Source organism: Elgaria multicarinata, chromosome 11 (assembly GCF_023053635.1).
Source record: "Elgaria multicarinata webbii isolate HBS135686 ecotype San Diego chromosome 11, rElgMul1.1.pri, whole genome shotgun sequence".
Lineage (NCBI taxonomy): Eukaryota > Metazoa > Chordata > Lepidosauria > Squamata > Anguidae > Elgaria > Elgaria multicarinata.
Window position 1 is genome coordinate 37,737,558 of NC_086181.1, and position 25,133 is coordinate 37,762,690.

At 45.4% G+C, this 25,133-nt stretch overlaps 1 protein-coding gene across 1 annotated transcript; it reads right to left on the reverse strand.

Moving 5' to 3' along the window:
• Window positions 1–6,995: 6,995 nt before the first annotated feature.
• On the reverse strand, window positions 6,996–14,112 carry LOC134406490 (vomeronasal type-2 receptor 26-like). Its single transcript, XM_063137939.1, has 4 exons — window positions 13,309–14,112; window positions 12,448–12,675; window positions 11,507–11,633; window positions 6,996–7,906 (listed from the first exon to the last, which is right to left on the reverse strand). The coding sequence occupies exons 1-4, from the start codon at window positions 14,110–14,112 to the stop codon at window positions 6,996–6,998; spliced, it is 2,070 nt and encodes a 689-aa protein (XP_062994009.1).
• Window positions 14,113–25,133: the final 11,021 nt, after the last annotated feature.

A 25,133-nucleotide genomic window follows, 5' to 3' on the forward strand; every position in this document is an offset into this window, starting at 1 on the left:
GAAATAGAAAATGGAAATGGGTTAGCGAGTCAGCAGACACTTTGAGTTGTTAACCACTTGAGCAATTCCTGTTTGGTTGTGATGTTGTGTCATCCCTTCTCCACCCCAGACAGACAGCAAATAAAGTAGAAGCTTAGATCTGGTTGGGTGCCAAGGAGTAGGACTTTAGTTCTATATCCCAGAACTAAATTCTGGCATACAGATTCACAGCACATTAGAATGCTGGATGAGATCAACGTTCACATAATGCAGTAATTTGCCTCCAATGATACGGTGACCATATGAAAAGGAGGACAGGGCTCCTGTATCTTTAACAGTTGTATTGAGAAGAAAATTACAGCAGGTGTCGTTTTCATATATATGGGGAACCTGGTGAAATTCCCTCTTCATCACACCAGTTAAAGCTGCAGGTGCCCTGCCCTCTTTTAAAACTGGTCACTCTAGCAGGTTCTCCATATATACAAATGACACCTGCTGAAGTTCCCTTTTCTATGAAAGTGTTAAAGATACAGGAGCCCTGTCCTCCTTTTCATATGTTCACCCTATCCAATGAGGAGCCAGAGGAGGTGTAGTGGATAGGGTGCTGGTTTTAGCCTAGAGGCTCGATATTCGATACAGGAAATTTAGAACTGCAGCATCCTCAACAGATGATTCTCCAGATTATGTTTGAAGACTTCCTGCAGGGGAGAGCCAGCCAGGGCTAATCAGAGAGCGCTGCATTGCTTTCTCAGGTCACTTCTCAGGGTTGTGAAAGTAGGAGGCAGTTTTCTTCTCTGGAGAAATCCCAAAGGAAGGGTTGTGCATTTTTATTAAGCAGCAAAGCATACAAAAGGGAAAGCGATGGTAGCTAAAGATGGTCTCGGAATGTCAAAATCTTGAACTTTTATATCAGATGACTCAGGGCTGCGCTGGCTAAGGCCAGGAAGGAAATGTGGCCTGAAGCAACTTCTTCTATTTCCACCAGGTCTCTCTCTCTCTCTCTCTCTCTCTCTCTCTCTCTCTCTCTCTCTCTCACGCACACACACCAGTGAATGTCCACTGTTCTTTCGCGCAGCGATCCGATCGCCATTTTGAAAAATTTCACCCATAGGATTGCATTGCGGAAAAGAATAGGGGATAACTGTGTTGTTTTTTAAGCTATCTTTCTGAAACCTCTTGTGCTTAGAGAGTCGTGGCTGGGGGTCATTTTGAGCCTACTCTCAGCTCTCTGCATGCTGCGGTTTGCTTGCTAGAATTTTTTTAAAAAACCAGTTAAAACAGCGGGAAAATGTACCTTTTCGAAGGGCTGAGGGGCAGAGTCAACTCCCGGTCATGATCCCAAAGTTGGAGAAGGGGATAGGCAAAACAGGTAACTTGGGTTTCTGGGAAACTTCTCTTTCTACTCTGAATGGAGTTTTCCCAGTGTTTTTTAAAACAGTAGCTCCACCAAATGCACAAACACAACCTGAAATCATATACTAACAGATAGGAAACACAGCACTGCTACCCACCCTAACTTTGGGGAACAACTGAATAGATGTGGTGCAAGGGGATGAGCTCCCCTAGGGCATGTGGACGTGCCCAGTGCACTCTCCTGTCCTTGGAGGGCCATCAGAGCCCTCCAAAGGTAAACTTGTGGAGAAGCAATGCCTTTCATGAGTTGAAGTAAAAGTTTGCTTCTTAAAGACTGTTCCATAGATAGGGACAGTCAAATTGGCAATGATGATTCCCCCTCCCCCTGGGCACATCCACTCCCCTCTTACTTGTAAAAGACAGATATAGCCTTTTTAAAAAAGTTCTTCTTGTTGTTTATTCAGCAACACTGCATGCCTTTAATTCCACTCCTCCTTTGTTTGTTTGTTTATTTATTTATTCTTTTTAATAATGCATTACTGGCTTTGAAACTATCCTTGGCTCACTTCCTTATGCCCCCAGAAATGTCTGCTGCCTGCCTGCCTTCCCTCCCTCCTCCCCTGCCCGCCTCACAGGGATGGTTTGTGTGTGTTTTGCTTTGACTCAGGGGAGAAGTCCTTCCTGCGCTCACTTAGACTTTTGGAAGTTCCAAATCAATTTTTCAAGTGTGGAAGAAGATTAATATTTTAGGTTTATCTCTACTCCCCAATTCATGGCATGTTGGGATTTCCTTTGAAATGGCCCCATTGAGCTGTCTGCAGCTTTAAATCCCTGAGATACTGGGGTGTCCAATTTTCATAAATTCCCCAAAATCGGGATTATGGGATTGGCTTGAGTCTCGGCATGCATGTGTATCCCTGGATAATCTATCATGGTGGCGAGTTTGAGGTTTCTAACGTGCAAATTGACGGAGATCTCGAAAGGGGTGTGAATTGGGGTGAGTTAAAAGGTTAGAGCCCTGGCAAAAATCAGGGGATGATGGGATTGGCTTGAGTCTTGCCATGAATGTCGCTCTAGATGGCATCTGTGGGGGTGCCCACTTCAAATTTTTTTATCTGTCAAAACAACGGAGAACAGCCCATGTCTGCAAATGGGGTGTCCGATTTTCATAAATTCCCCAAAAATTAGGGGATGATGGGATTGGCTTGAGTCTTGGCTTGCATATGTATCCCTGGATAATCTATCATGGTGGTGGGTTTGAGGTTTCTAATATGCAAATTGATGGAGATCTCGAAAGGGGTGTGAATTGGGGTGAGTTAAAAGGTTAGAGCCCCGGCAAAAATCAGGGGATGATGGGATTGGCTTGTGTCTTGCGATGAATGTGGCTCTAGATGGCATCTGTGGGGGTGCCCACTTCAATTTTTTTATCTGTCAAAATGTCGGAGAAAAGCCCATGTCTGCAAATGGGGTGAAATTTATGTCTGCAAATGGGGTGAAATTCCCCAAAATTTATGAATATTTTGGGAATTTTCATAAATTCCCCAAAAAACAGGGGATGATGGGATTGGCTTGAGTCTTGGCATGTGTGTGTATACGTCCATGAGGTGTTATGGTGCCAAACTTGAGGTTTCTAACTTTAACAGAAAAAAAGTTGTATACTTTTTTGTATTTCAATGCAAGCCTATGGGGGGGGGGGGGAAAGCGGAGCTCCGATCCGGATCCGGATCTCTGGAGCGGAGCGAAGTGGACTATATGCAGAGCGGGGCAGAGCGAAGCGGCCCAATCCACAAATTGTGGATCTGGAAGAGAAGCGGATCGGGGGGTCCATGCACACCCCTAGTTTATAGTGGAATTGAAGTGCACTGACAATTGTTGGGGCCCATTGACATGTACCATATACCACTTTCATGCCACTTTAATAACATTATATTGTGCTTGGTGTAGATATGTCAATGGGCCCCAACAGTTGTCAGTGCACTTCGGTACTACTATAAAACAGTAGTGTGGCTCCTGCCTTTTATATACCATTTATTTATTTATTTATTTATTACATTTCTATACCGCCCAATAGCCGAAGCTCTCTGGGCGGTTCACAAAAATTAAAATCATAGTAAAACAATCAACAGGTTAAAAGCACAAATACACAATACAATATAAAAAGCACAACCAGAATATACCACTTCCATAGTGGAATATCCTGCTTGGTGTAGATGAGCCCTCTGTCTCCCTCTCTTTCTCTCATACACATCTGAAAAGTCTTTCCTTTGAAAATTGCCTGGAGAAGAGAATGCTCCTGAGCATGAACAGAGTGGCCTTCTATCACATCCAGAAAGAGGGTCCTGCAAAGCATTATATTATAGCAGAAGCCTTGGCACCCAGCACTCTGCCCAGAAAAAAAGCTTCATCTAGAGTATTGCGTCCAGTTCTGGGCTGCACAATTCAAGAAGGACGCAGACAAGCTGGAGCGTGTTCAGAGGAGGGCAACCAGGATGATCGGGGGTCTGGAAACAAAGCCCTATGAAGAGAGACTGAAAGAACTGGGCATGTTTAGCCTGGAGAAGAGAAGATTGAGGGGAGACATGATAGCACTCTTAAAATACTTAGAAGGTTGTCACACAGAGAAGGGCCAGGATCTCTTCTCGATCCTCGCAGAGTGCAGGAAATGGAATAACTGGCTCAAGTTACAGGAAGCCAGATTCCGGCTGAACATTAGGAAATACTTCCTGACTGCTGGAGCAGTACGACAATGGAACCAGTTACCTGGGGAGGTTGTGGGCTCTCCCACACTAAAGGCATTCAAGAGGCAGCTGGACAACCATCTGTCCGGGATGCTTTAAGGTGAATTCCTGCATTGAGCAGGGGGTTGGACTCGATGGCCTTGTAGGCCCCTTCCATGTCTACTATTCTATGATTCTCAAAAAAACCACCCACCCTTCTCTTCCTGAATGTCTCTTTCTACCACACAAGTTTTGTTGTGAACATAGAATGGCTTTACCCTAACGAACATCACGTTGTGCCATTTGGGAGAAAGTTGAGACACAAGTAATATGAGAGATAATAAAAGCGTCTGGGCAAACGATCCCAGGAAGCTCATAATCAAGACACCAAGGGGATTCATTGAGTTGTGGGACATACACAAGTACTGTCCAGATGTATCAGGGACAGTCTGGGTGGGGGGATGGACATCTCCCAATTTGGACCCGGTTGCTGAAAGTCTCCCCCTAGTTCTCTGAGCAGTGAGAAGCTCCAGGAGCAATATTAACCTGTTTCTTTGTCTTTTGGAGGAAGGGAGAGAGGGAGAGAGCACCAGAGATTTTGTAATATTTGTTTTATTTATAATTACAGAAGCTGAGGATAAGTGGAGGCAGATCTCCTTACATTCAATCCAACAGTGTGTCTTTGCACCCTGCAAGATGCCTTCAGCAAAACGACTGGTGCCTTCATCTCTCTCTCTCTCTCTCTCTCTCTCTGGCCGTGGCTAGACTAGGCAATGTCACAGTGATTGCCCCGGGATCATCCCTGTGTGTCCATATGATGCACAGGGCATCCTGGGAGCAGGGAGGGATGATTCCTCCCTTGGCCCGGGATTTCACCCTACCCTTCCCCCCCTTTTTTCACCATCTTGGGATGATCCCGAGACTTCAGAATGTGTGGCCAGGCGTCATGGGTTGTCCCGGCTCCTCGCAAGTAATCGCGAGGAGCCGGGAACTGGGCACAGAGCACGGAGCTCCTCAGGAGCTCTGTGCCCATCGGGGGTGGGGTGGGGGAAGGGCAGATTTTTCTTTTAAAAAAACCTTCCTTTTTTTCCCAAGCGCTCGGCCGCTCCTTTTCCTTAAAAAAAAAAAAATCCAAAATGGCAGCCACGATGTCGCGTGCCATGTGTAGATGAGGGCGATGATCACATGATCATAAAATCATGAGCTCATCACCCTCCAACCCCTCATCTAGCCATGGCCTGCCCCCCCTCTCTCTCTCCTGTTTCTTCCCAAATGTTTTGGCCCACAACTCTCATCATACCCGACTATTAACAATGATGGCTAGGGCTGATGGGCATTGTAGTCTGAAACACCTGGACCACATTGGATTGCCTATTCTATTGTGAGCTCTGAATGACCAATCTACCTAACAAAACAGAATGCTAAAATGGCATAAGCAGTTTGCTTTTTTGTATGTGTGAATCACCCAGAGGGCTTCAACTATGGGGCATATAGAATTATAATACCTAAAACAAATGAAATGAAATAACACAACGTTGCAACAAGGGGGATCCTCTGAGATTTGGGAAGTGCCTGAAAAATGTTTTGATGTATACACATGCACGTGCACTAGAGTATGCTGTCTCCCTTTCCAATCCCATATTGGCTATCCTATAAATATGGCTGGATGTGTTTGAGATGCATTTATTCCATATTAAGTATAATTTGGCCCTCTGTGGGATTTGGCATTTCCGTTAAAGGTTCCTCTTCTTTTGTGTGTGTGTGTGAGTCAGTCAAACTAATGCAGGATATTGTGAAAGAATTGTTTCACAACCAAACCAGTGTATTTCTTTTAATCATTTCTTTTCGAATGGCTCAAAAGAAAACAATTGCAAGTTGAAAAATACAAATCAACAATACAATACTAAAAGGTAGGAGTGAAAAACTTAATCTGTAGGGCCACACTAAGTAAACACTAAGGGGTCATCTACACCATGCAGGTTATTACAGTATGAAGAAAAAGGAAAGCAACCTCTCGTGCAAGCACTGAGTCATTACTGACTCTTGGAGGGATGCCAGCTTTTGCTGACATTTTCTTGGCAGGCCTTATAGCGGGGTGGTTTGCCGTTGCCTTCCCTGGCTGTTATTACCTTTCCCCCAGCTAACTGGGTACTCATTTTACTGACCTCGGGAGGATGGAAGGCTGTCGACCCAAGCCGGCTGCCTGAAACCAGCTTCCTGAAACCAAGCAGGATATTGTGGTATGAAAGTGGTATATAGTATGTGTCCCAACAGTTGTCAGTGCATTTCAATACTGCTATAAAGCAGTAGTGTGGCTCCTGCCTCTTATATACCACTTTCACAGTGCAATGTTTTGCTTGGGGTAGATGAGGCCTCAGTAAGGTTTAAGGTTGTGGTACTAGTAGATGAAAGCATAACGATTTGGGACCAGAATACCTAAGAGAGTGCCTTCTCCCTTATAGAACTGCCTGGTCATTGAGGTCATCAAATTTTATTGAGGTCATTGATGGTCCCGACTGGGATGCCCCCAGAGGAGAACTTTGGTGATGCAGATCTCCAATGAAAACAAGCAAACAAAAATGCATACATTTGTGAAAATAGCATGCAGTTCTGCAACACCATTATATTAGGCCAAATTGCATTTATTAAGAAAAATTGCATACAAAATATGTATGCTAAGAGAAATACGTATTTTCGAGCTCAAACCCTTTAATATATGTACTTTGTTTTCACAGTCATTTGTGTGTATTTTTTTAAAGAAAGCAAACTCATGCAGAATACAGGAGAAAATGAATTTAAGGTTGGAAAAATGAAAAAAAAAGAAGAAAAAGCAAATGGACGCATATGTCCATTACTCCTTGACCTCCCCAACCAGTGCCGTACAGATCCAAGGACATTAAATCAACTTTTCAGAGGGACTGCTTCAGAGGAGGGCCAGACGGAAATTTAGATTCTCTCTTTCTTTCTTCTCATCAGCTGCTCTTTGTTGTTCAGCTCAGGTGCCAACAAAATAACATAGCATTTGGGGGAAAAGATACAACTTAACAACCCAGCACTGGAGGACAAGATGGAGAAGACTTCTACAGCCACCATGTATTTCCCCTTGGTGCTCAAATAGGTTGGGACAAAGGACAGCCAAACACTGCAGAAGACCAACATGCTGAAGGTGATAAACTTGGCTTCATTAAAAGTGTCAGGCAAATTCCTGGCTAGGAAAGCCACCATGAAGCAGACAATGGCCAAGAAACCCATAAAGCCCAAGACACAGTAGAACATGGTGACTGACCCTTCATTACATTCCAGTATGATCTCTCCTACTAACGAGTGCCTGTTAAAATCTGGAAATGGGGGTGAGAATCCTAGCCAAATTAAAGCAATGCCTGCTTGAGAAAAGGAGCAGGAAAGGACAATGGAGGTTGCCAATCTTTTCCCAACCCATTTGCTCATCCTGGAACCTGGCTTGGTGGCCAAGAACGCCAGAACCACCATGATGGTTTTTGCCAATATGCAAGAAACCGCCATTGAGAAGACGATGCCGAACGATGCTTGTCGCAGGAGGCAGGTCACTTTGCTGGGTTGGCCGAGGAAAAGAAATGAACAGAGGAAGCAGAGCAGGAGGGAGACGAGGAGGGTGTAGCTGAGGCTTCGGTTGTTGGCTTTGACTATGGGGGTGTCTTTGTGCTTGATGAAAATTTGTAGCACTGAAGATGTTATCAAGGAGCAAGAGACAGCAAACAAAGTCAAACTGATACCCAAAGGTTCTTCATAAGACAGAAAGGTTATTATTTTGGGGATGCATCCACTATTATCCTTGTTTGGATATTTATCTTCTGGGCACTTGACACAGTCATCCATGTCTGCAAAAAGAAGAGTTGAAGAGTCTTAATGAAAGTACATTTGTGTTTCATTGGCCTTGGGGCTTCATGAGGCAGTTTGCTAGCTGTTCTTAGTGGCTACTACTGAACGATGATCATGGAGGGAGGGAGAGCCCTTCCCTTCCCTATTAGTGCTGGGAAGTAGTGATGGAGAAACACCAACTTCCTGACATGATCTCCTTCTTTTAATAGGGAAGGCTGGGAATTGTGTCCTCCAAACCCTGATCGCTGCACAGAGGCACCTGTTGTGTCTAACTAGTGAACAATCTGAGTATTAGGGCTGTGCTCCATTTCGATTCAGATCGTGAATCTGGAGCAGAGCTACCCGATCCGCCTCCAACAAAGGTGGATCCGAATCGGGTCGGGGGAGCTGCGGATCAAGGCAAAGCGGTTCACCTCCATCCAGAGCTCAAAACGCAGGTAAGTGGGGGGGAGGGGGGCTTACCTGGCACTGGCACCGCAGTCCATGTGGCGACAGTTACAGAGCCAGGTAAAGGAGCAGGAGGTTGGGGTGCTTACTTGTGTCCATCACAGTCCAGTGCTGGCTTCAACTGAGGCCTGGGCCTCAGTTGAAGCCAGTGCCAGACTGCGACAGAAGCAGGTAAGTGGGGGGAGGGGGGCTTACCTGGCTCCGCCACTGTAGTCATGCAGCGATGGCAGTGGAGCCAGGTAAGGGGGCAGGGGTGAGGGGGGCTTATTCGGCCCCCATTTTGTTTCCCTTTCCCCACTTACCTGCCTCTGCCATCTGCCACAGAGGTAAGTAAGTAGGAAAAGGGAGGCAAAATCTCGATCTGCCTCTCATGATCTCACTCCGTGGAGTGGAGCAGGGGACGGTCAGTTTGACCTGAAGCAGTTCAGGCCTGATCCGAAAGTTCCGAATCGAGCCACGAAGCTGTTCAGGGGTCCATGTACAGCCCTACTGAGTATCATTCCATGGACCCTTTCAGGTTGAGGTACTTGTTTGGATGTCTGCATATACTAAAAACAATTTAACCACCTATCAAATATATGGAAGTAATTCATTTGGGTTGAAGGAACATTTGCATATATTTTGTAAACCGTCCATTAATTGTTGTGAACTGCCAGAAAGATTCAGCTTTTGGGTGGTATAGAAATGAAATAAAAACAAACACAAACACACAAAACAAATACAGAAGGTCCCATTTTCAACCACTAGCACATCCTTTCACAAAATGTCCTCCAGGTATTTTGAACTTCAACTGCCTCAGTTAACATGGCCAATGGTCAGTAGTGCAGCCTAGCTATAGTTATCCATGTTCTGACAACCTCTCGTCTGAATTATTGCAATGCATTATACGTGTGGCTGCCTTTGAAAATGGCCTGGAAACTTCAATTGGTACAAAACAGGTCATCTAGTTTAGGGTCTGGCCGATGAGACCACGTTATACCAGTATTTTTCCAGCTTCACTTCCAGATCTGGCCCAATTCAAAGTGCTGGTTTTAATTTTCAAGCCCTTAAAACACTTGGGACCAGGTGAACTGAAGGAATGCCTCATCCTATAGGTACCTGTTTGGACCCTAAGTTCATCTTCAGGGGTCCTTCACCCTGAGCCCTTTCCAAAGGAAGTGAGGCAAGTGGCTACCAGGAGGAGGGGCTTCTCTGCTATGGCACCCCAGCTGTGGAATGAGATCCCTAAAGAGGTTTGCCTGGCACCGATGTTATGCTCTTTTTGATGCCAGGAGAACAGCTTTTTATTTTCCCAGTATTTTAACATATCGTCATCAGAGGGCCTTGCTAGACGAGGCTTTAGCCTGGTGGAGGCCCGGGCTTGTCCCTGTGCATCCAGATGATGCACAGGGTATCCAGGGGTCAGGCAGGGGTCAAACCTCCATGGGCCCGGGGTAACCGGCACCAGCCGCAGTGGTCCACAGGAGTGCTGCAGCCATCAGGGCTAGGGTGGGGACATGGGTGGGGGGGCGGGAATCGCAGCCTAAGGGACATGGGGAGTGGGAATCGCGACCTATGGGAGAACAGGGGGGCGGGAAACAGAGGCCTTTGGGGGGGTGAGAAACGGAGGGCTATGGGAGATCGGGGTAGGAAATAGAGGGCTATGGGGGCAGAAAATGGAGGGCCACGGGAGATGGTACTTTTATATTTTGTTTTTATATTGTGGCTTAAGTTTTATTCTTTAGGTTGTACCTTGTGGTTTTAATTTTTGTGAACCACCCAGAGGGCTTTGGCTGTTGGGAGGTATCGAAATGCAATAAATAAATAAATAAATAAATATGGAAGGTTTAGCCCAAACTTCTGGAAGGCACCAAGTTGGGAAAAGCTGCCCTAGGAACTCTGGATGACAGATATCCCATAGTACGGCTAAGAAATACAGTTGGTTGGCAGCTGGTGTGCTAATGTGTGAACAGAATGCTGGGTGAGATGGACCCTTGGTGTGATCCAGCAGGGCTCTTCTGATGTTCTGATGTTCATAAAGAGCCTGGTGTCAGGGAGCCACCAGCAGTTAAAGTAGAAACATGAACAAAATGGCATTAGTGAGCCTTGCGCTAATGAGCCTTGATCCTCTTGTTTTGTCAAGCTACAAATCCAGAAGAGCCCATGGTTTGAACTGTATTTTGGTAACACTTATTGTGTTAACCCTCACAATACATGTTTTCACATGGATAATTCCAATTTTACAGATGGGAGTTCTGAAATCAAGAGTCATTAATTCCCCCTATGTCCACACAAGTGCAATTCTGAGCATAAGGAGGTCTTTGCGGGTGGGGGAGAGCGACAAGACATGCCCACCAGCCATTGGCTGGGCACTATTTGGTGCCATTGGGCTGGGAGGGGACTATGAAGGCTATAAATGAGAGCTTACCCCTCCTAGCCTCCTCTCTGTTTGCGCATCTCCCTCCTACACTCACTGTAGGCAGTGTGAGCTTGCTGGTTGCCATTAGGGGGCTGACTAGGAATTTTTTATTCGTGTTTTGAATTGTCTATGAGTTTTTCACCTACTCCACATTGCAATACAGCTGGGGAGTATTAAATAGGTTGATTTGTCTGATTCTTAATTTGGTCACGTTTGCTAATAGGTGGCTAGGTACAGGCATCCAGAGCGGAATTTGGGAGTGGTGAGTATTTACAGGCACTGTTAGGGTGACTGGTAAGATCTGAGGGCTCCCAGCTTTGAGCCCCGCGGCCTGGCTGGGAGAGTAGGTTCACCTTTGAGCCCAACCCTTATAACCCACTCAGAGCCCTACGGCATGGGTTGGTGGTGACACTGGAAGGTCTCCACACCCTACAAGGGGCAGGGCCATGGGGAAGGTGAATGGCTCAGTGCCAACCCACGGGCCATGAATGGCTTGCCCAACTTAGAAGGGCCTGTAAACAGGCCATACTGGATGTCTTATAGGATTTCCCCCTTTAAAGATGTTTAATAAATGTGGCCTTGTTTAAACCCAATTGCACATGTCTCGTCTCATTATTTATTGACCTCTGCACCACAAAGAATCTAATTCAAAGGTGCCTTTTGAGTTCAGGTCAAAGTTCAGCTCTCGTCCTCTGGATTTGATTGGCTTTTGATTCTGATCTGCTTTGAAAATACTATGTGCTGCATCACCTACCTTTCACATTTGAAATCTTCCCTCCTTCGCATGGAATACAATCGTAGCAGCAAAAGGGCTCATCTTCCTTCTTGATCTTCTGATAACCAGGACGACAGTGGTCATTACACAGAGAAATGGGGGGCACCTATCCAGAAACACCAGAGGCTGTTAAGATTGTGGAAATAGGGATTTTCTATTCCATTAATTGGTCAACAAATGAACAAGTGGGTTATTGACATGGGATAATCCATTTTCACAGAGGGTGCTGTATGTGAGAGAATGTAAAAACATCCCTACTTTAGCTGTGCACAAGTGGCCTCTTGAAATTCTCCAAACTATTTGTGGGTAAAGAAATTGGGGGGGGGGACAATTTCACCAAATTTCTCCAGGGGGAAGAGGAATTCTCCAACAATTTATCACAAGTAGTTATCACAATTGGCAAGGGTTGCAGAACAGCTTCTTTCTTTTTCCCCATAATTTTTTTTTGGGGGGTGGGTGGGTGGGTTGTTCGTCTTTGGAGGTGTATCAACTGTGTTGGCAGCCTGGTTGCCACCTCTTTTGTCTGGCAGGCTCCTCTTCTTTAACACTATATGGATGGCAAGTACATTACCGTCAAAGTGATGTTGGGAATATTTGTCCCTACTGAATTTGACTCTATGAGAACTTTGTTTCAGTTGATTTTTAATAAGAATTTACCTACATTCAAAAAGTTCTTCATTTCTGGAAGAGGAAGAACTTGAGATTTTAAAAATGTGAATGCAGGAGAGGGCAAAACAGAGTACGTACCACCTATATCGAGCACCACAGCATGCTGTTCTTCTAAATTTCAAAAAAAAAATTCTATACCAATCTATGTGAAAGCTCTTGCTTTTGTACACCTTTAGACTACTGTCCACCCAATTCAGCAGAAGACACATATTTTCTCATAACAGGGTCAGTGAAGGTTTCCCCCCGCGTACCGGAGTCATATTTTTGGGCCAGTGGATTCTCTCTTCCTCAATAGTTAATTCTTTTCCTGGAGGAGCTTCAGGATCCAGCTTTCCAACTTTCACTCTGACATAGGAGTTATTTGGGAAAGTGACCAAGCTTGTAACATCAAAGACAGATGCTAATTCTCCATGTTCATTCAATGTGATTTCCTCTCCAGCACTGTTGTTGAACGAGATCGTCTGAAGAAATGAGTGGAGCTTGGTGGAAAATGAAAAAGAAACAAGAAGGCCTATAAACTCTTGGAATATTCCTCCTGAGAGTTTTTAAATAATTTTGGAAAATGACAGTTTGTTTGTTTGTTTATTTATTTATTTATTTATTGAATTTCTATACCAACCAATAGCCGAAGCTCTCTGGGCGGTTCTCAAAAATGGCCCAGTATGGTTCATTCTGGCCTGAGCCTACCTCTGCCCTATGATCTTTCCCTGAGGCCCCTTTCCAAGTGCCTCCTCTGAGGAAATTCAGAGGATGGTAGCAAGGGAGAGGGCCTTATCTGTGTTGGCCCCCTAATTAAAGGATACAGTCCCAAGTGAAGCCTGTGTGGCACCAATATTTCGGTTGCCAGGTTAAGATCTTCCTCTACTCCCAGACGTTTGAGATAATTTAATAAGGTGTTTAACTGGTCCTGGAATTTTTTTATGGTTGATTGTCGACAATTGTTTTGTATTTCTGTATGCAAATGATTTTATGTTATGTTAATATATTAGGCTTTTGATCTTCGTAAACTTCCCAGAGAGCTATTGGGCAGTATAGAAATGTAATGAATGAATGTGTGCATGAATGCCAACCATGACACCTCACATCATCACATGGGAGTCAAGCCACATTACCTGCCAGGCTTCCACATTTAGAAGTGACCATCTGCCTTCATCTTCTGCTGCTCTGTGGCTTGTTCTAGATGAGTACCTAGCATGCACAGCATGTGCCACGGCATAGACTGCATTGTAGATACTATAGCTATGGCCAGTCATGCTCATTTCAAAGAAAGGCCCAGGAAGGGTCTCCAGTCTCTCCTCTTTGGTACACGAGGCATCGACGTCTGAAAGATAACAATCAAATGCATTTTCCCAGAAATTATTGATAAAACCGTCTCCATTTGCCAGAGAAGGTTTGATAGTCTGGAGAAATTCCGAGAAGCCATGAACCTGATTTGAGTGAATTGTGAAGGACAGAGCACCATGAAATTTTTGTATATCAACTACCTTTTCAAAGGTATTGAATGTGAAATCGATTTGAGCTGTTGTAACCCACACTTTTTCAGTCGGTTTTTTCTCAGTATTCTCAGGATCCTCTTCAGAATTCATCAAAATTCTCATCCATAAAACGGAGGCCAAATACCTCATGGTCACACTGTCACCATACATAACAATCACATTGACTCTGATGTCATTAAAAACTATCATAAAATTGACAATGTCCTCAAACATGTCATGTGGGTTGTACAGTCGGACGTTCGGTTGCAGTCTCTCTGTGAAGGATGAACAGGTTCTATCTTGGAAAAGCATGGGCTCCAAAATCCTGAAGAAATATTCTCCACTGTCATTATCAGTGGCTACCAATCCCACCCATTTCCACCCAAAATGCAGAAGAAGACGGACTATTCCTTGGTACTGAAGGGCTTCATTGGGAACCATGCGGTAAAAGGATGGGAAATGAGATCCATGAGTGACTGCTAGTTCAAATGAGCCGTATGAAAGCTAGAATAAAAGATGACAAACATTTCAGAGAGCAAATGAAGGGAATGACTTTTCACACATTGTACTTGGCTCATTTACTGCTTCCCCCCCACACACACACACACTCAGAAGGATACCCTAGAAAGCTTAGAAAATAATATCTGATCATCAAAAAAGCTGCTGGTTTAAAAGACCAGAAGATAATGCTTTCTCACCGTGGTCCAAACTCCACAAAGCCAGGAAATTGGAAGCTAAGGTTATTGCCTTACCTGGCATGCCCTGTGATCAGTCACATGGGTCCGTCTCCGTGAGCCCCTGCCAAAGGAAGTGAGGCAGGTGGCTACTAGGAGGAGGGCTTTCTCCGCTGTGGCACCCCAGCTGTGGGACAAGCTCCCCAGAGAGGTTCGCCTGGCACCTACACTGTACACCTTTCGTCGCCAGCTGTAGACCTTTCTATTTTCTCAGTATTGTAATACCTAATTTAACTTAAATTTAAACTTTGCTGTTTTAATTCCGTATTTTAACCTATATCAATTTCTGCTGTGTGGTTTTTATTCTGGTTGTGCTTTTTATATTGTATTTTGTATTTGTGTTTTTAGATTGTTGGTTGTTTTATTATGCTCTCCATGGTTTTAATTTTTGTGAACCGCCCAGAGAGCTTCGGCTATTGGGCGGTATAGAAATGTAATAAATAAATAAAGAAATGTTGTGCAATGTCACAAATTGTGCTTGCTTATGACTTACCCTCCATGCACCCACACTTTTTCTGGGACTTTCAATCCCAAATCCAGATTGGGAGGATGAAGTGCCTGGAACCTCAAAGCCAAGAGACAACATGTTCCAAAAGAGAAAAGAGGACTCTTCTTTTCCCAAAAGGGAGGCAAAACTCAGGCTGAGCCTTCTTCTCAGACTTCAATCAGCAAATCTCCCTGCCCTCAAGGACTGCTTATGAACCAACGTTTCACACCCATTTAACTCCATAGCTTCCTTCTAAACCCTCTGTTCCCAGTGCTTGAACCCCAAAAGGGACCTTGGCAACACAAACAATTAAGGGGAAAGGGTGGACCAGGGGAAAAGGGGGAACGAGTCGGAGCGCTGACCAGTAAACAGAAGTGGTAGAAGGGATTAAGAATTTAAGAAGTGCCAGGCTGGATCAGAGTGAGGGTCCATCTAGTCTAGCGCTCTGTTCAAGCAGGACATGGTGCAACAGTTTTAAAATCTCTTCACAGGCTGCTGATTGGTTTCCGGGCAAACTACGAAGTGTTGGTTATTACCTTTCAAGCCCTACATGGTTTGGGTCCAGGCTACCTGCGAGATCGCTTTCTCCCATACACACTACCATACACACTCTCTCCTGCACATTTTGTCTGAGTTAAATACTTAACTTCACACCATTTCACTCAAATTTCACTGCAAATTCCACTCTGTTGTGGACCTTTCTGGAATGAACAGTTTTCTTGGTTTTATGCCAATCTATGTATCTCCATATAGAGACATACTGTATGTACAAAGCCCTATACTATACTTTATTGCAACATCACCTATTTAATCTTTGATGTGACTTTTCAAACATCTCTCCCCCAGTACCTGAATTGCGTGCCAGAAAGAAGAGGGGAGAATAAATTATGTGTGAAATTAGGGTGAAAGCCCATGACCCACATCCATAGATCCTACCTGGGGAATCTTGTAAAGGCCTAAGACCTCTGCCATGTATGAGGAAGTATCAGAGCTGAGTCCTCCAATAATGGCCACTAGATTTTTCTGCTTGCCACATTCATAGTTGGGGAAAAAATGATGCGATTTGAAGAGCAGGTCCAGTGTAGCTCGGTAGGTCATCCTTGCAGTGTAGTAGCTGTCGTAGATGTGGAACCCAAGAGTTACGTTGGGCAAGACCTTGGGATTTTTATTGATTTCTCTAATGGCAAACACCAGAGCCAGGATATGCTGGTAGAACTTTGGCACAACACTGCAAATAAAGTGACTGGCTGTTTGAAGGGAGAAATCTAAAGCACATTAAATCCTTTCATTACAGTAGGAGGTCATTCTGGCTCTAAGAAATCCAGATTCCTGAACCTAATGGAAGGGCACAATCCAGGCAAGTGGTTCATGACTGAGTCCTCACTGGAAACAAAACCATGGGCCATTGCTTCTCCTCATTGTGCTCAAACATTTGTATATGTTAAATATGTTTGTGTAGTAAGAAACAGCTCACTCGTGAGCCAAATCAGACTAATAATAGTTTGAGCTCAGACTTAGTTCATATTGAACTCAGTAAGGCTTATTTATCTCCATGAAACTAAGTTTACTCCTCCTGGTTTCAGTGGGAACTATGTAAAACTTACTTAGGTTGGATCTGGTCCACTGTATCAGGTATGGGTTGGATCCAGACTTAGGCATGATTAGAGTAGAGTCTACATAGAATGAACTATTAATAAAAAGTTACAGTTATAGAAAGAAAGCTGAATAAATAAAAGGTGGCACTACTTTGTGCTTTTGTGCTTTTAACCTGTTGGTTGTTTTATTATGGTTTTAATTTTGGTGAACCGCCCAGAGAGCTTCGGCTATTATAAAAATGTAATAAATAAATAAATAAATAAATAAATAAATAAATACTTCAATAGTAAAATGGAGCAGCAGCATGACAGTCAGTTCCAAGCAAAACATGTCTGCAGTTCGAAATATGTCTTGAGGAGGCATTTTAAATGCACCACACTGTCTGCTTCCCAAAGAATATGTGGAAGGCTATTCCCGTGGTTCAGTGGCATTACTGAGAAGACCCACTTTTGATCTGTATTGCTGTGATGATCTGTTAGTCCTGGAAGATGTATTATAAGGCTGTAGATACAGACATGAAATAGAACTGGGAGGAAGAGGAATTGGAGGGTAGTCAGACTCAGGGTGGTCAGAGAGTGGCTGTGTTGGAGTTATTTTCAACTTTTAGTGAGTGCCTTTATAGTAAAGACGCTGTTCAGGTGACACACTAGTCCGCGATGGTTAAGTGTTTTGAGCTAAACATTATGGCCACATGTGTCATGTGAACCATGACTTAGCACATCTTATTTATTTATTTATTTATTTATTATTGCATTTATATCCCACCTTTTTTTCCTCTAAGGAACCCAAGGCGGCATACATAACACTCCTCTTCCTCTCCATTTTATCCACACAACAACAACCCTGTGAGGTGAGCTGGGCTGAGAGCCTGTGGCTGGCCCAAAGTCACCCAGTGAGCTTCCATGGCTGAGTGATGACTAGAACCTGGATCTCCCGACTCCCAGTCCGACACTTTAGCCACTACACCACACTGGCTCTCATTGGTGAACCATTCCTAACCACAGTCACTACATAAAGGGTTACTGGCCTAACCATGGCTTAGCATGTCATCTGAACAGGCCCATTGAAGCTGCCAATAATAGTCTCTAGTATTTTGGAATTGTTAAAATACAACGAAACCCAAACTGCAAATGGGGCAGCTGAAACTAGCAAGGAAGGCCATCTCCAGCCCACTTCATTTGAAAAGGAAAAAGAAACGGACTTCTTACAGTGGAAAAATGGTATCTTCTTGAGAAGGATGTTTCTCAAAGGACATTTGAGATACAATGCAATTGACATGAGAGGCCATCCCACCGATGATGATTTCACCTGGCTGGTACCACTCCTGTGGGATATGAAGGGGATCATTTCCGACACACTTGGCAGGGTGCACTTTGCATACCATGCCAGAGAACAAGAGCAGCAGCAGCAACATCACAAATCCCCACCTCCTGAGCCTTATGGACTGTCCTACGTCTCTCAACAGCATTAGCCTGGTTTACACAAGCTGGACGGCAGCTGTCAATCAATAAACAACCTAAAGGAATGTCGTGCTTTATTTTTAAGCATCAACAGGATTATAAAAATGTGCCCTAAGCATCAATCTAGGGACACTGATTCTAAGCATGACCTGTCTTCTGGGCGAAGTATAAAGTGTTGGTTACTACCTTCAAAGCCCAACATGGCTTGGGTCCAGGCTCCCTGCGGGATCGCCTTCTCCCATACAATCTGCCCTGCACACTCAGGTCCTCTTGGAAGAATCTTACTTCAGTCTGTCTAATTAGGCTTACAAGTATTACCCAGAGGACCTTCTCTTCTGCTGCTCCCAGACTGTGGAATGGCCTGCCGGAGGAGACTCGTAAAATTAACAGTCTTTTAGCATTTAAGAAAGCTATAAAGACTAATCTATTCCAGCATTTAGGGCCTATCCAGTGGATTTTTAAAGGATGTTTTAGGATGTTTTAATAATGTATGCTATGTTTTTAATTCAGTTTTATGTATTTTATACTTCTTGTTGTTCCCTGCCTCGATCCAGAAGGAGAGGTGGGTAGGAAATAAGTTTATTATTATTATTTATTATGAAAAAAACAAACCATAGGCTCTCCCCATTTGGTTAGCTCCACTGTTCTGTGGACTGGAAGTCTATACGCCAAAGAGGGTAACTCGCGGAGTTCAAACGGCAGAGCCCTGCCGTCTTTACTCCCTAATCCCAGCCCTAAAGTCCACCATTGGAGTTTATATGATCTTTTCAGACTTGCTAATTGTATTTTTTCCTTCCCTGGAACTGCCTGGAAAGTCATTGGAGCTTTAGCCAGAAGAATCAATGACAGTGATTAGAATAATTGCAGGGAAGTTCATTGCTTCCGCCAAACCTCTGGAGCAAACTCGTTTACCATGTATCACCATAATGCTGTTTGCTCTGACAGGAGTGGGACAGTAACTGGGTCATAAGTTTAGATAGGGTGACCATATGGAAAGGAGGACAAGGCTTCTGGATCTTTAACAGTTGTATAGAGAAGGGAATTTCATCAGGTGTCATTTGTATGCCTGCAGCACCTGGTGAAATTCCCTCTTCCTTCCAACGGTTAAAGCTGTAGGAGCCCTGCCCTCTTTTGTATCTGCTCACAGGGGCAGGGCTCCTGCAGCTTTAACTTTTATGATGAAGTGGGGATTTCACCAGGTGCAGCATGGCTACAAGTGTAAGTCCCTTTAGGGCTATGCATGCCTCCCCCGAACCGCTTCAGATCCTGATCCAGACCTTCCGAAATGGCTTGGGTCGATCTGGACCCCCTCCGACCCACTCTGGAACTGGATCCGGAGTGAGATCTGGAGGTCCGGATCGATATTTGGATGCCATTTTGCCCCCCCTCCCCACTTACCTGCCTCCATGGCGGATGGCAGAGGCTGGGAAGTGGGAAAGGGGGGAGGACAAAATGGTGTCCGAAGAAGCCCCCCTCACCCCTTACCTGGCTCCGCCATCTGCCACCACACAGACGGCAGCAGCGGCAGACGACTGAGCCAGGTAAGCCCCCTCCCCCCCACCCCCACTTGACTGGCTCCACTGCCATCATCGCATGGACCGTGGTGCCAGTGGAGCCAGGTAAGCCCCCCTCCCCACTTACCTGGCTCTGTCGTCCACCGCCGCAGTCCGTGCAGCGGCTTTGATTGATGTCCACGCCTAAGGCCGGAAAACTCCAAATTTGCTGTCGTCAGCAAACTTGGCCACTTCACTGCTCACTCTTAATTCAAATGTAACCCTTGGGTCGGTACCCAGGGCCGGGTTCTATGTAGGGTGACCATATTTTGGAAACCAAAAAGGAGGACAAAATGGCCGCCCTCAGGAGGCGTGGCCACCCCAACATGCCCACCCCCAAGGCGGAGCCAACTCAACATGTCCGGCCCCCAAGGGGGTGTGGCCTCGGTCACATTTATTTATTTATTACATTTTTATATGCATTATTATTATCATGTGCATTAATTAGTTCAATGCTCTCCCACAGACACCCACCCACCTGCCATTCCTCTCCTTTTAAAAATTAATTAGATTAGTGCAATGCTCTCCCAGACACCCACCCACCTGCCCTTCCCCTCCTTTTAAAAATTAATTAGATTAGTGCAATGCTCTCCCACAGACCCGCACCCACCTGCCCTTCCCCTCCTTTTAAAAATTAATTAGATTAGTGCAATGCTCTCCAACAGACCCACACCCACCTGCCCTTCCCCTCCTTAAAAAAAATAATTAGATTAGTGCAATGCTCTCCCACAGACCCACACCCACCTGCCCTTCCCCTCCTTAAAAAAATTAATTAGATTAGTGCAATGCTCTCCCACAGACCCACACCCACCTGCCCTTTCCCTCCTTTAAAAAATTAATTAGTTTAGTGCAATGTTCTCCCACAGACCCACACCCACCTGCCCTTCCTCTCCTTTAAAAAATAATTAGATTAGTGCAATGCTCTCCCACAGACCCAGACCCACACCCACCTGCCCTTCCTCTCCTTTAAAAAATTAATTAGATTAGTGCAATGCTCTCCCACAGACCCACACCCACCTGCCCTTCCTCTCCTTTAAAAAAATAATTAGATTAGTGCAATGTTCTCCCACAGACCCACACCCACCTGCCCTTCCTCTCCTTTAAAAAAATAATTAGATTAGTGCAATGCTCTCCCACAGACCCACACCCACCTGCCCTTCCTCTCCTTTAAAAAATTAATTAGATTAGTGCAATGCTCTCCCACAGACCCACACCCACCTGCCCTTCCTCTCCTTTAAAAAATTAATTAGATTAGTGCAATGCTCTCCCACAGACCCACACCCACCTGCCCTTCCTCTCCTTTAAAAAAATAATTAGATTAGTGCAATGTTCTCCCACAGACCCACACCCAGCTGCCCTTCCTCTCCTTTTAAAATGCTCTCCCAGACACCCACTCACCTGCCCTTCCCCGGCGTCTCCATGGAGGAGACGCTCCAATCGATAGAATGCCCCAGCGCCGCGTTTCCCAAACGCGGATACACCCGGCTTTAAGACCCGCCCACCTCGGGTCTCTCCGATGACGTCATCGGAGAGACCCGAGGTGGGCGGGTCTTAAAGCCGCGTGTTTCCGCATTTGGGAAACACGCGGCGCTGGGGGCCTTCTATCGATTGGAGCGTCCCCTCCATGGAGACGCCGGCGTCTCTATGGAGGGGACGCTCCAATCGATAGAAGGCCCCAGCGCCGCGTGTTTCCCAAACGCGGAAACACGTGGCTTTAAGACCCGCCCCCCCTGTTCCATCCAGGTCTCTCCGATGACGTCGACGTCATCGGAGAGACCCGGATGGAACAGGGGGGCGGGTCTTAAAGCCGGGTGTTTCCGCGTTTGGGAAACACGCGGCGCTGGGGCCTTCTATCGATTGGAGCGTCCCCTCCATAGAGACGCCGGCGTCTCCATGGAGGGGACGCTCCAATCGATAGAAGGCCCCCAGGGCCGCGTGTTTCCCAAACGCGGAAACACGCGGCTTTAAGACCCGCCCACCTCGGGTCTCTCCAGGTGGGTGGGTCTTAAAGCCGGGTGTTTCCGCGTTTGGGAAACACGCGGCACTGGGGCCTTCTATCGATTGGAGCGTCTCCTCCATGGAGACGCCGGCGTCTCTATGGAGGGGACGCTCCAATCGATAGAAGGCCCCAGCGCCGCGTGTTAAGGCTCCCCCGGCTTCTGTTGGGGCCTCTCCTTGGTCGCCATGGTGACGACGACCAAGGAGAGGCCCCGATAGAAACTGGGGGAGCCTTTTTTCCCGGGCAAAAGGGGGGGGGGAGGTCATTTCCGGCTGGATGGTGTTCCCCCCCCAATTTCCTGTCATGTCCGGCCAAATCCGGACGATTGGTCACCGTAGTTCTATGTCTAGGGGTTGTTTGTTTTTCCCTTAAGGTTAGCTCTGGCTCAAGCCCCCACCCAGGAAACCTGGGACACCAATTTAGAGATGTCTGAGTAGCAACCTCACCCACACACCTGAGGTATAAGTACTGGTATTTATTCAGTTTGACGACAAGCAACAAAAATAGAACATGGGAGACAACCTTTTGATTAACACATTTCCCTCCCAAGGTCTAGGTAGGCCGATGGAAGCTTGTGTCCTTTAGCCTTATTCACAAGCTCAGGAGACAGTGAATGAATAGGGATCCTCCAGGCATGCAATAAGGTGGATGGTAGGTGGCAGCAACCGGAACTGGGGTGCGCTGCAAAGAGAACTGATTCAGCAGCATCAGGAACTGGGGTTGTTTACCATGTATGAATAAATTGAAAAGAATTGGTCTCAATTCCGATCAATTGTCCCAAGTAAACAATGTCCACTGGATCACCCCTGTCAACATGTTTGTTGACACTCTCAAAAAAATCTAGTATATTAGTGAGACAGGACTTGCCTTTGCGGAAGCCATGCTGATTCTTCTTCAGCAGGACCTGCCCTTCTATATGCTTACTAATTTTGTCTTTAATAATGCTTTCAACCAATTTTCTTGGAACAAATGTCAAACTAACCAGCCTGTAATTTCCCAGATCCGCCTGGAACCCTTTTTGAAAATAGGTGTTACATTGGCCATCTTCCAGTCCTCTGGTACAGAGGCTGAGCTTAGGGACACGTTGCATATTTTTGTGAGGAGGTCCGCAATTTCATGTATGAGTTCTTTGATGGATTCCATCTCAGTCTGGTGATTTTTTTTCCTTTCAATTTGTCAATAAGGTTGAGAACTTCATCTTAAGTCACCACTATTTACCCCAGTTCCTCACACTCCCTTCCTGAAAACGTTAGTTCAGGCACAGGCATCTGTCCTGTATCCTCTGCCGTGAACACTGATGCAAAGAATACATTCAGCTCCTCTGCGATTTCCCTGTCCTCCTTTAGTACTCCCTTAACTCCATTGTCATCCAACGGTCCAACTGCTTCCCTAGCTGGTTTCCTGCTTCTGATATATTTAAAGAATCCTTTATTGTTGGACTTGATATTAGGGGTGTGCTCCGCTCCGATTAGAATCGGAGAATCAGAAGCAAATTGGTCTGCTCCGCCTTGCCCATGGCGAAGAGAAGTGGCCATAGGAGAAGCGCTTCTCTTTTCGTGGAGTGATCCGCCCGCCATTTTGGATAATTTCGCCCATAGGATTGCATTGCGGAAAAGAATAGGGGATAACTGTGTTGTTTTTTAAGCTATCTTTCTGAAACTTCTTGTGCTTAGAGAGTCGTGGATGGGGGTCATTTTGAGCCTACTCTCAGCTCTCTGCGTGGTGCGGTTCGCTTGCTATAATTTTTTAAAAATTGGGTAAAAAAAGTGGGAGAGGGTAAGCGTCGGGGTTTATTTTAGCGATGACAGGCAGATTCAACTCCCAATCCTGATGAGAATTGATGACCTCATGAAGCATCCTCCAATCCCAGCGTTGGAGGGGGGACTAAGGCAGAGCCACTCTGAGAGCTTTCTCCTTCAGTCTCTTTGTGGGTTGGCGTTCGTGGAGAGAGGAGTTAGTTTATAGGTGCTGCTCCTGTGTTTGGAGTTGGAGGAGATTAGATTAGGATTTAGCTTGGGTTGTGTGTGTATTTGTTTGCTTGTTTCTGACTGTTTGCTTAGTTTGCTCTGTGTTTTTCCCTTACTTTGATTTAATATAAACTTTATTTTTAAATTTTGGAGTGTTTGTTTAGTTGGTTACCCCCCTTCCCCCTCTTAAAGCCTGACTGTGTTTCATCTTCCTTCTTTCTTCTATATATAAAAAAAAATACAAAAAAATACAAAAAACAATTATTCTCTCTCTCTCTCTCTCTCTCTCTCTCTCTCTCTCTCTCTCTGTGTGTGTGTGTGTGTGTGTGTGTGTGTGTTACTTGGACTGTGTGTGTGACTGTGTGTTATTGTGTGAGTGTGCTGTGTGCACTGCTTGTGAAGTGCAAAAAAAGCCAATACAGTTTGAGCATTTCAAATCCAGTTTGGGCAAAGCATACACACTTGTCCCATTTCCCCAAATATATATTATTATTAGTAGTAGTATTAGTAGTATATTATTATACCCTCACCTGAATAGGACCTATCTGGACCCAGAGGTATGTGAGAACTACTGCCCCATCGCTAATTACCCCTTTTGGGGCAAGGTGCTTGAGTGTGTGGTGGCTGGGCAGCTTCAGGCATACTTGGAAGAAACAGATTATCTGGACCCATTTCAGTCTGGTTTCAGGCCAGAGCATGGCACTGAAACAGCCTTGGTTGCTCTGACCAGTGACCTACTCTGGGTGAAAGACAGGGGGAGTGCTACCCTGTTGATCTTCCTGGATCTCTCAGTGACTTTTGATATCATTGATCATGGTATTTTACTGGATCGGCTCCATCTAGTTTGTCACTCTGTCACACGGTGGCCAACCAGCTGTCAACAAGGGACCTACAAGCAGGACACTGGTGCAAAAGCACCCTCCTGCCCATGCTCCTCAGTAACTGGTGTACATAGGCTTACTGCCTCTGCTACTGGAGGAAGCACACAGCTATCAGTATGAGTAGCTATTGATAGCCTTGTCCTCCAAGAATTCATCTAACCCACTTTTAAAGCCATCCAATTTTTTTGTCTATCACCCTCTTTTCCATGGTTCCTTGACAATTTTGGCAACAAAGGTGGGATGAGTAGTACACCAGAGAACCCCTGCTTCAAGGAGACATAGGAAATCCTCCAAAAGTGCACAAAAAGGGGTGAGTAGGCCCATTTGAAAATTCCTACCAGAAGACTCTCCCTGACGCTGGAGATTTCTGGTGGTGTCATTTCAAGTCAGTGTTGCCTGTTTGAAGGCATTAGGAAAGGAAAAAGGGAGTTCTTGGGATCCAGAGAAAAAGGTTGGGGAGTGAGACTTGCTTGAATACGAATGGTGAATGGTTGCACTGGGATAACCCATCACTCCTGGGGCAAGTCCCAATGGGCATTATAACCCCCATGATGTTGTATGGCAGGTCCAGTTGCCATGGGGGTAGTGAATGAATGAAAGCAAGTCAAATAATCATAGGAACGCGTTCATTGATAAGACCTTGTGGGGTGAGGCAACTTAGGGATTCTGAAGTCAGTTATCCAAGAAGGGTAGACTGAAGTTTAGGTGATGCTGTAAGTCCTAGGTGAGCGTGGATACCTCTGACAAGGATCCTAAAAGGTGAAATTTGCACCAACTGGAGGAGT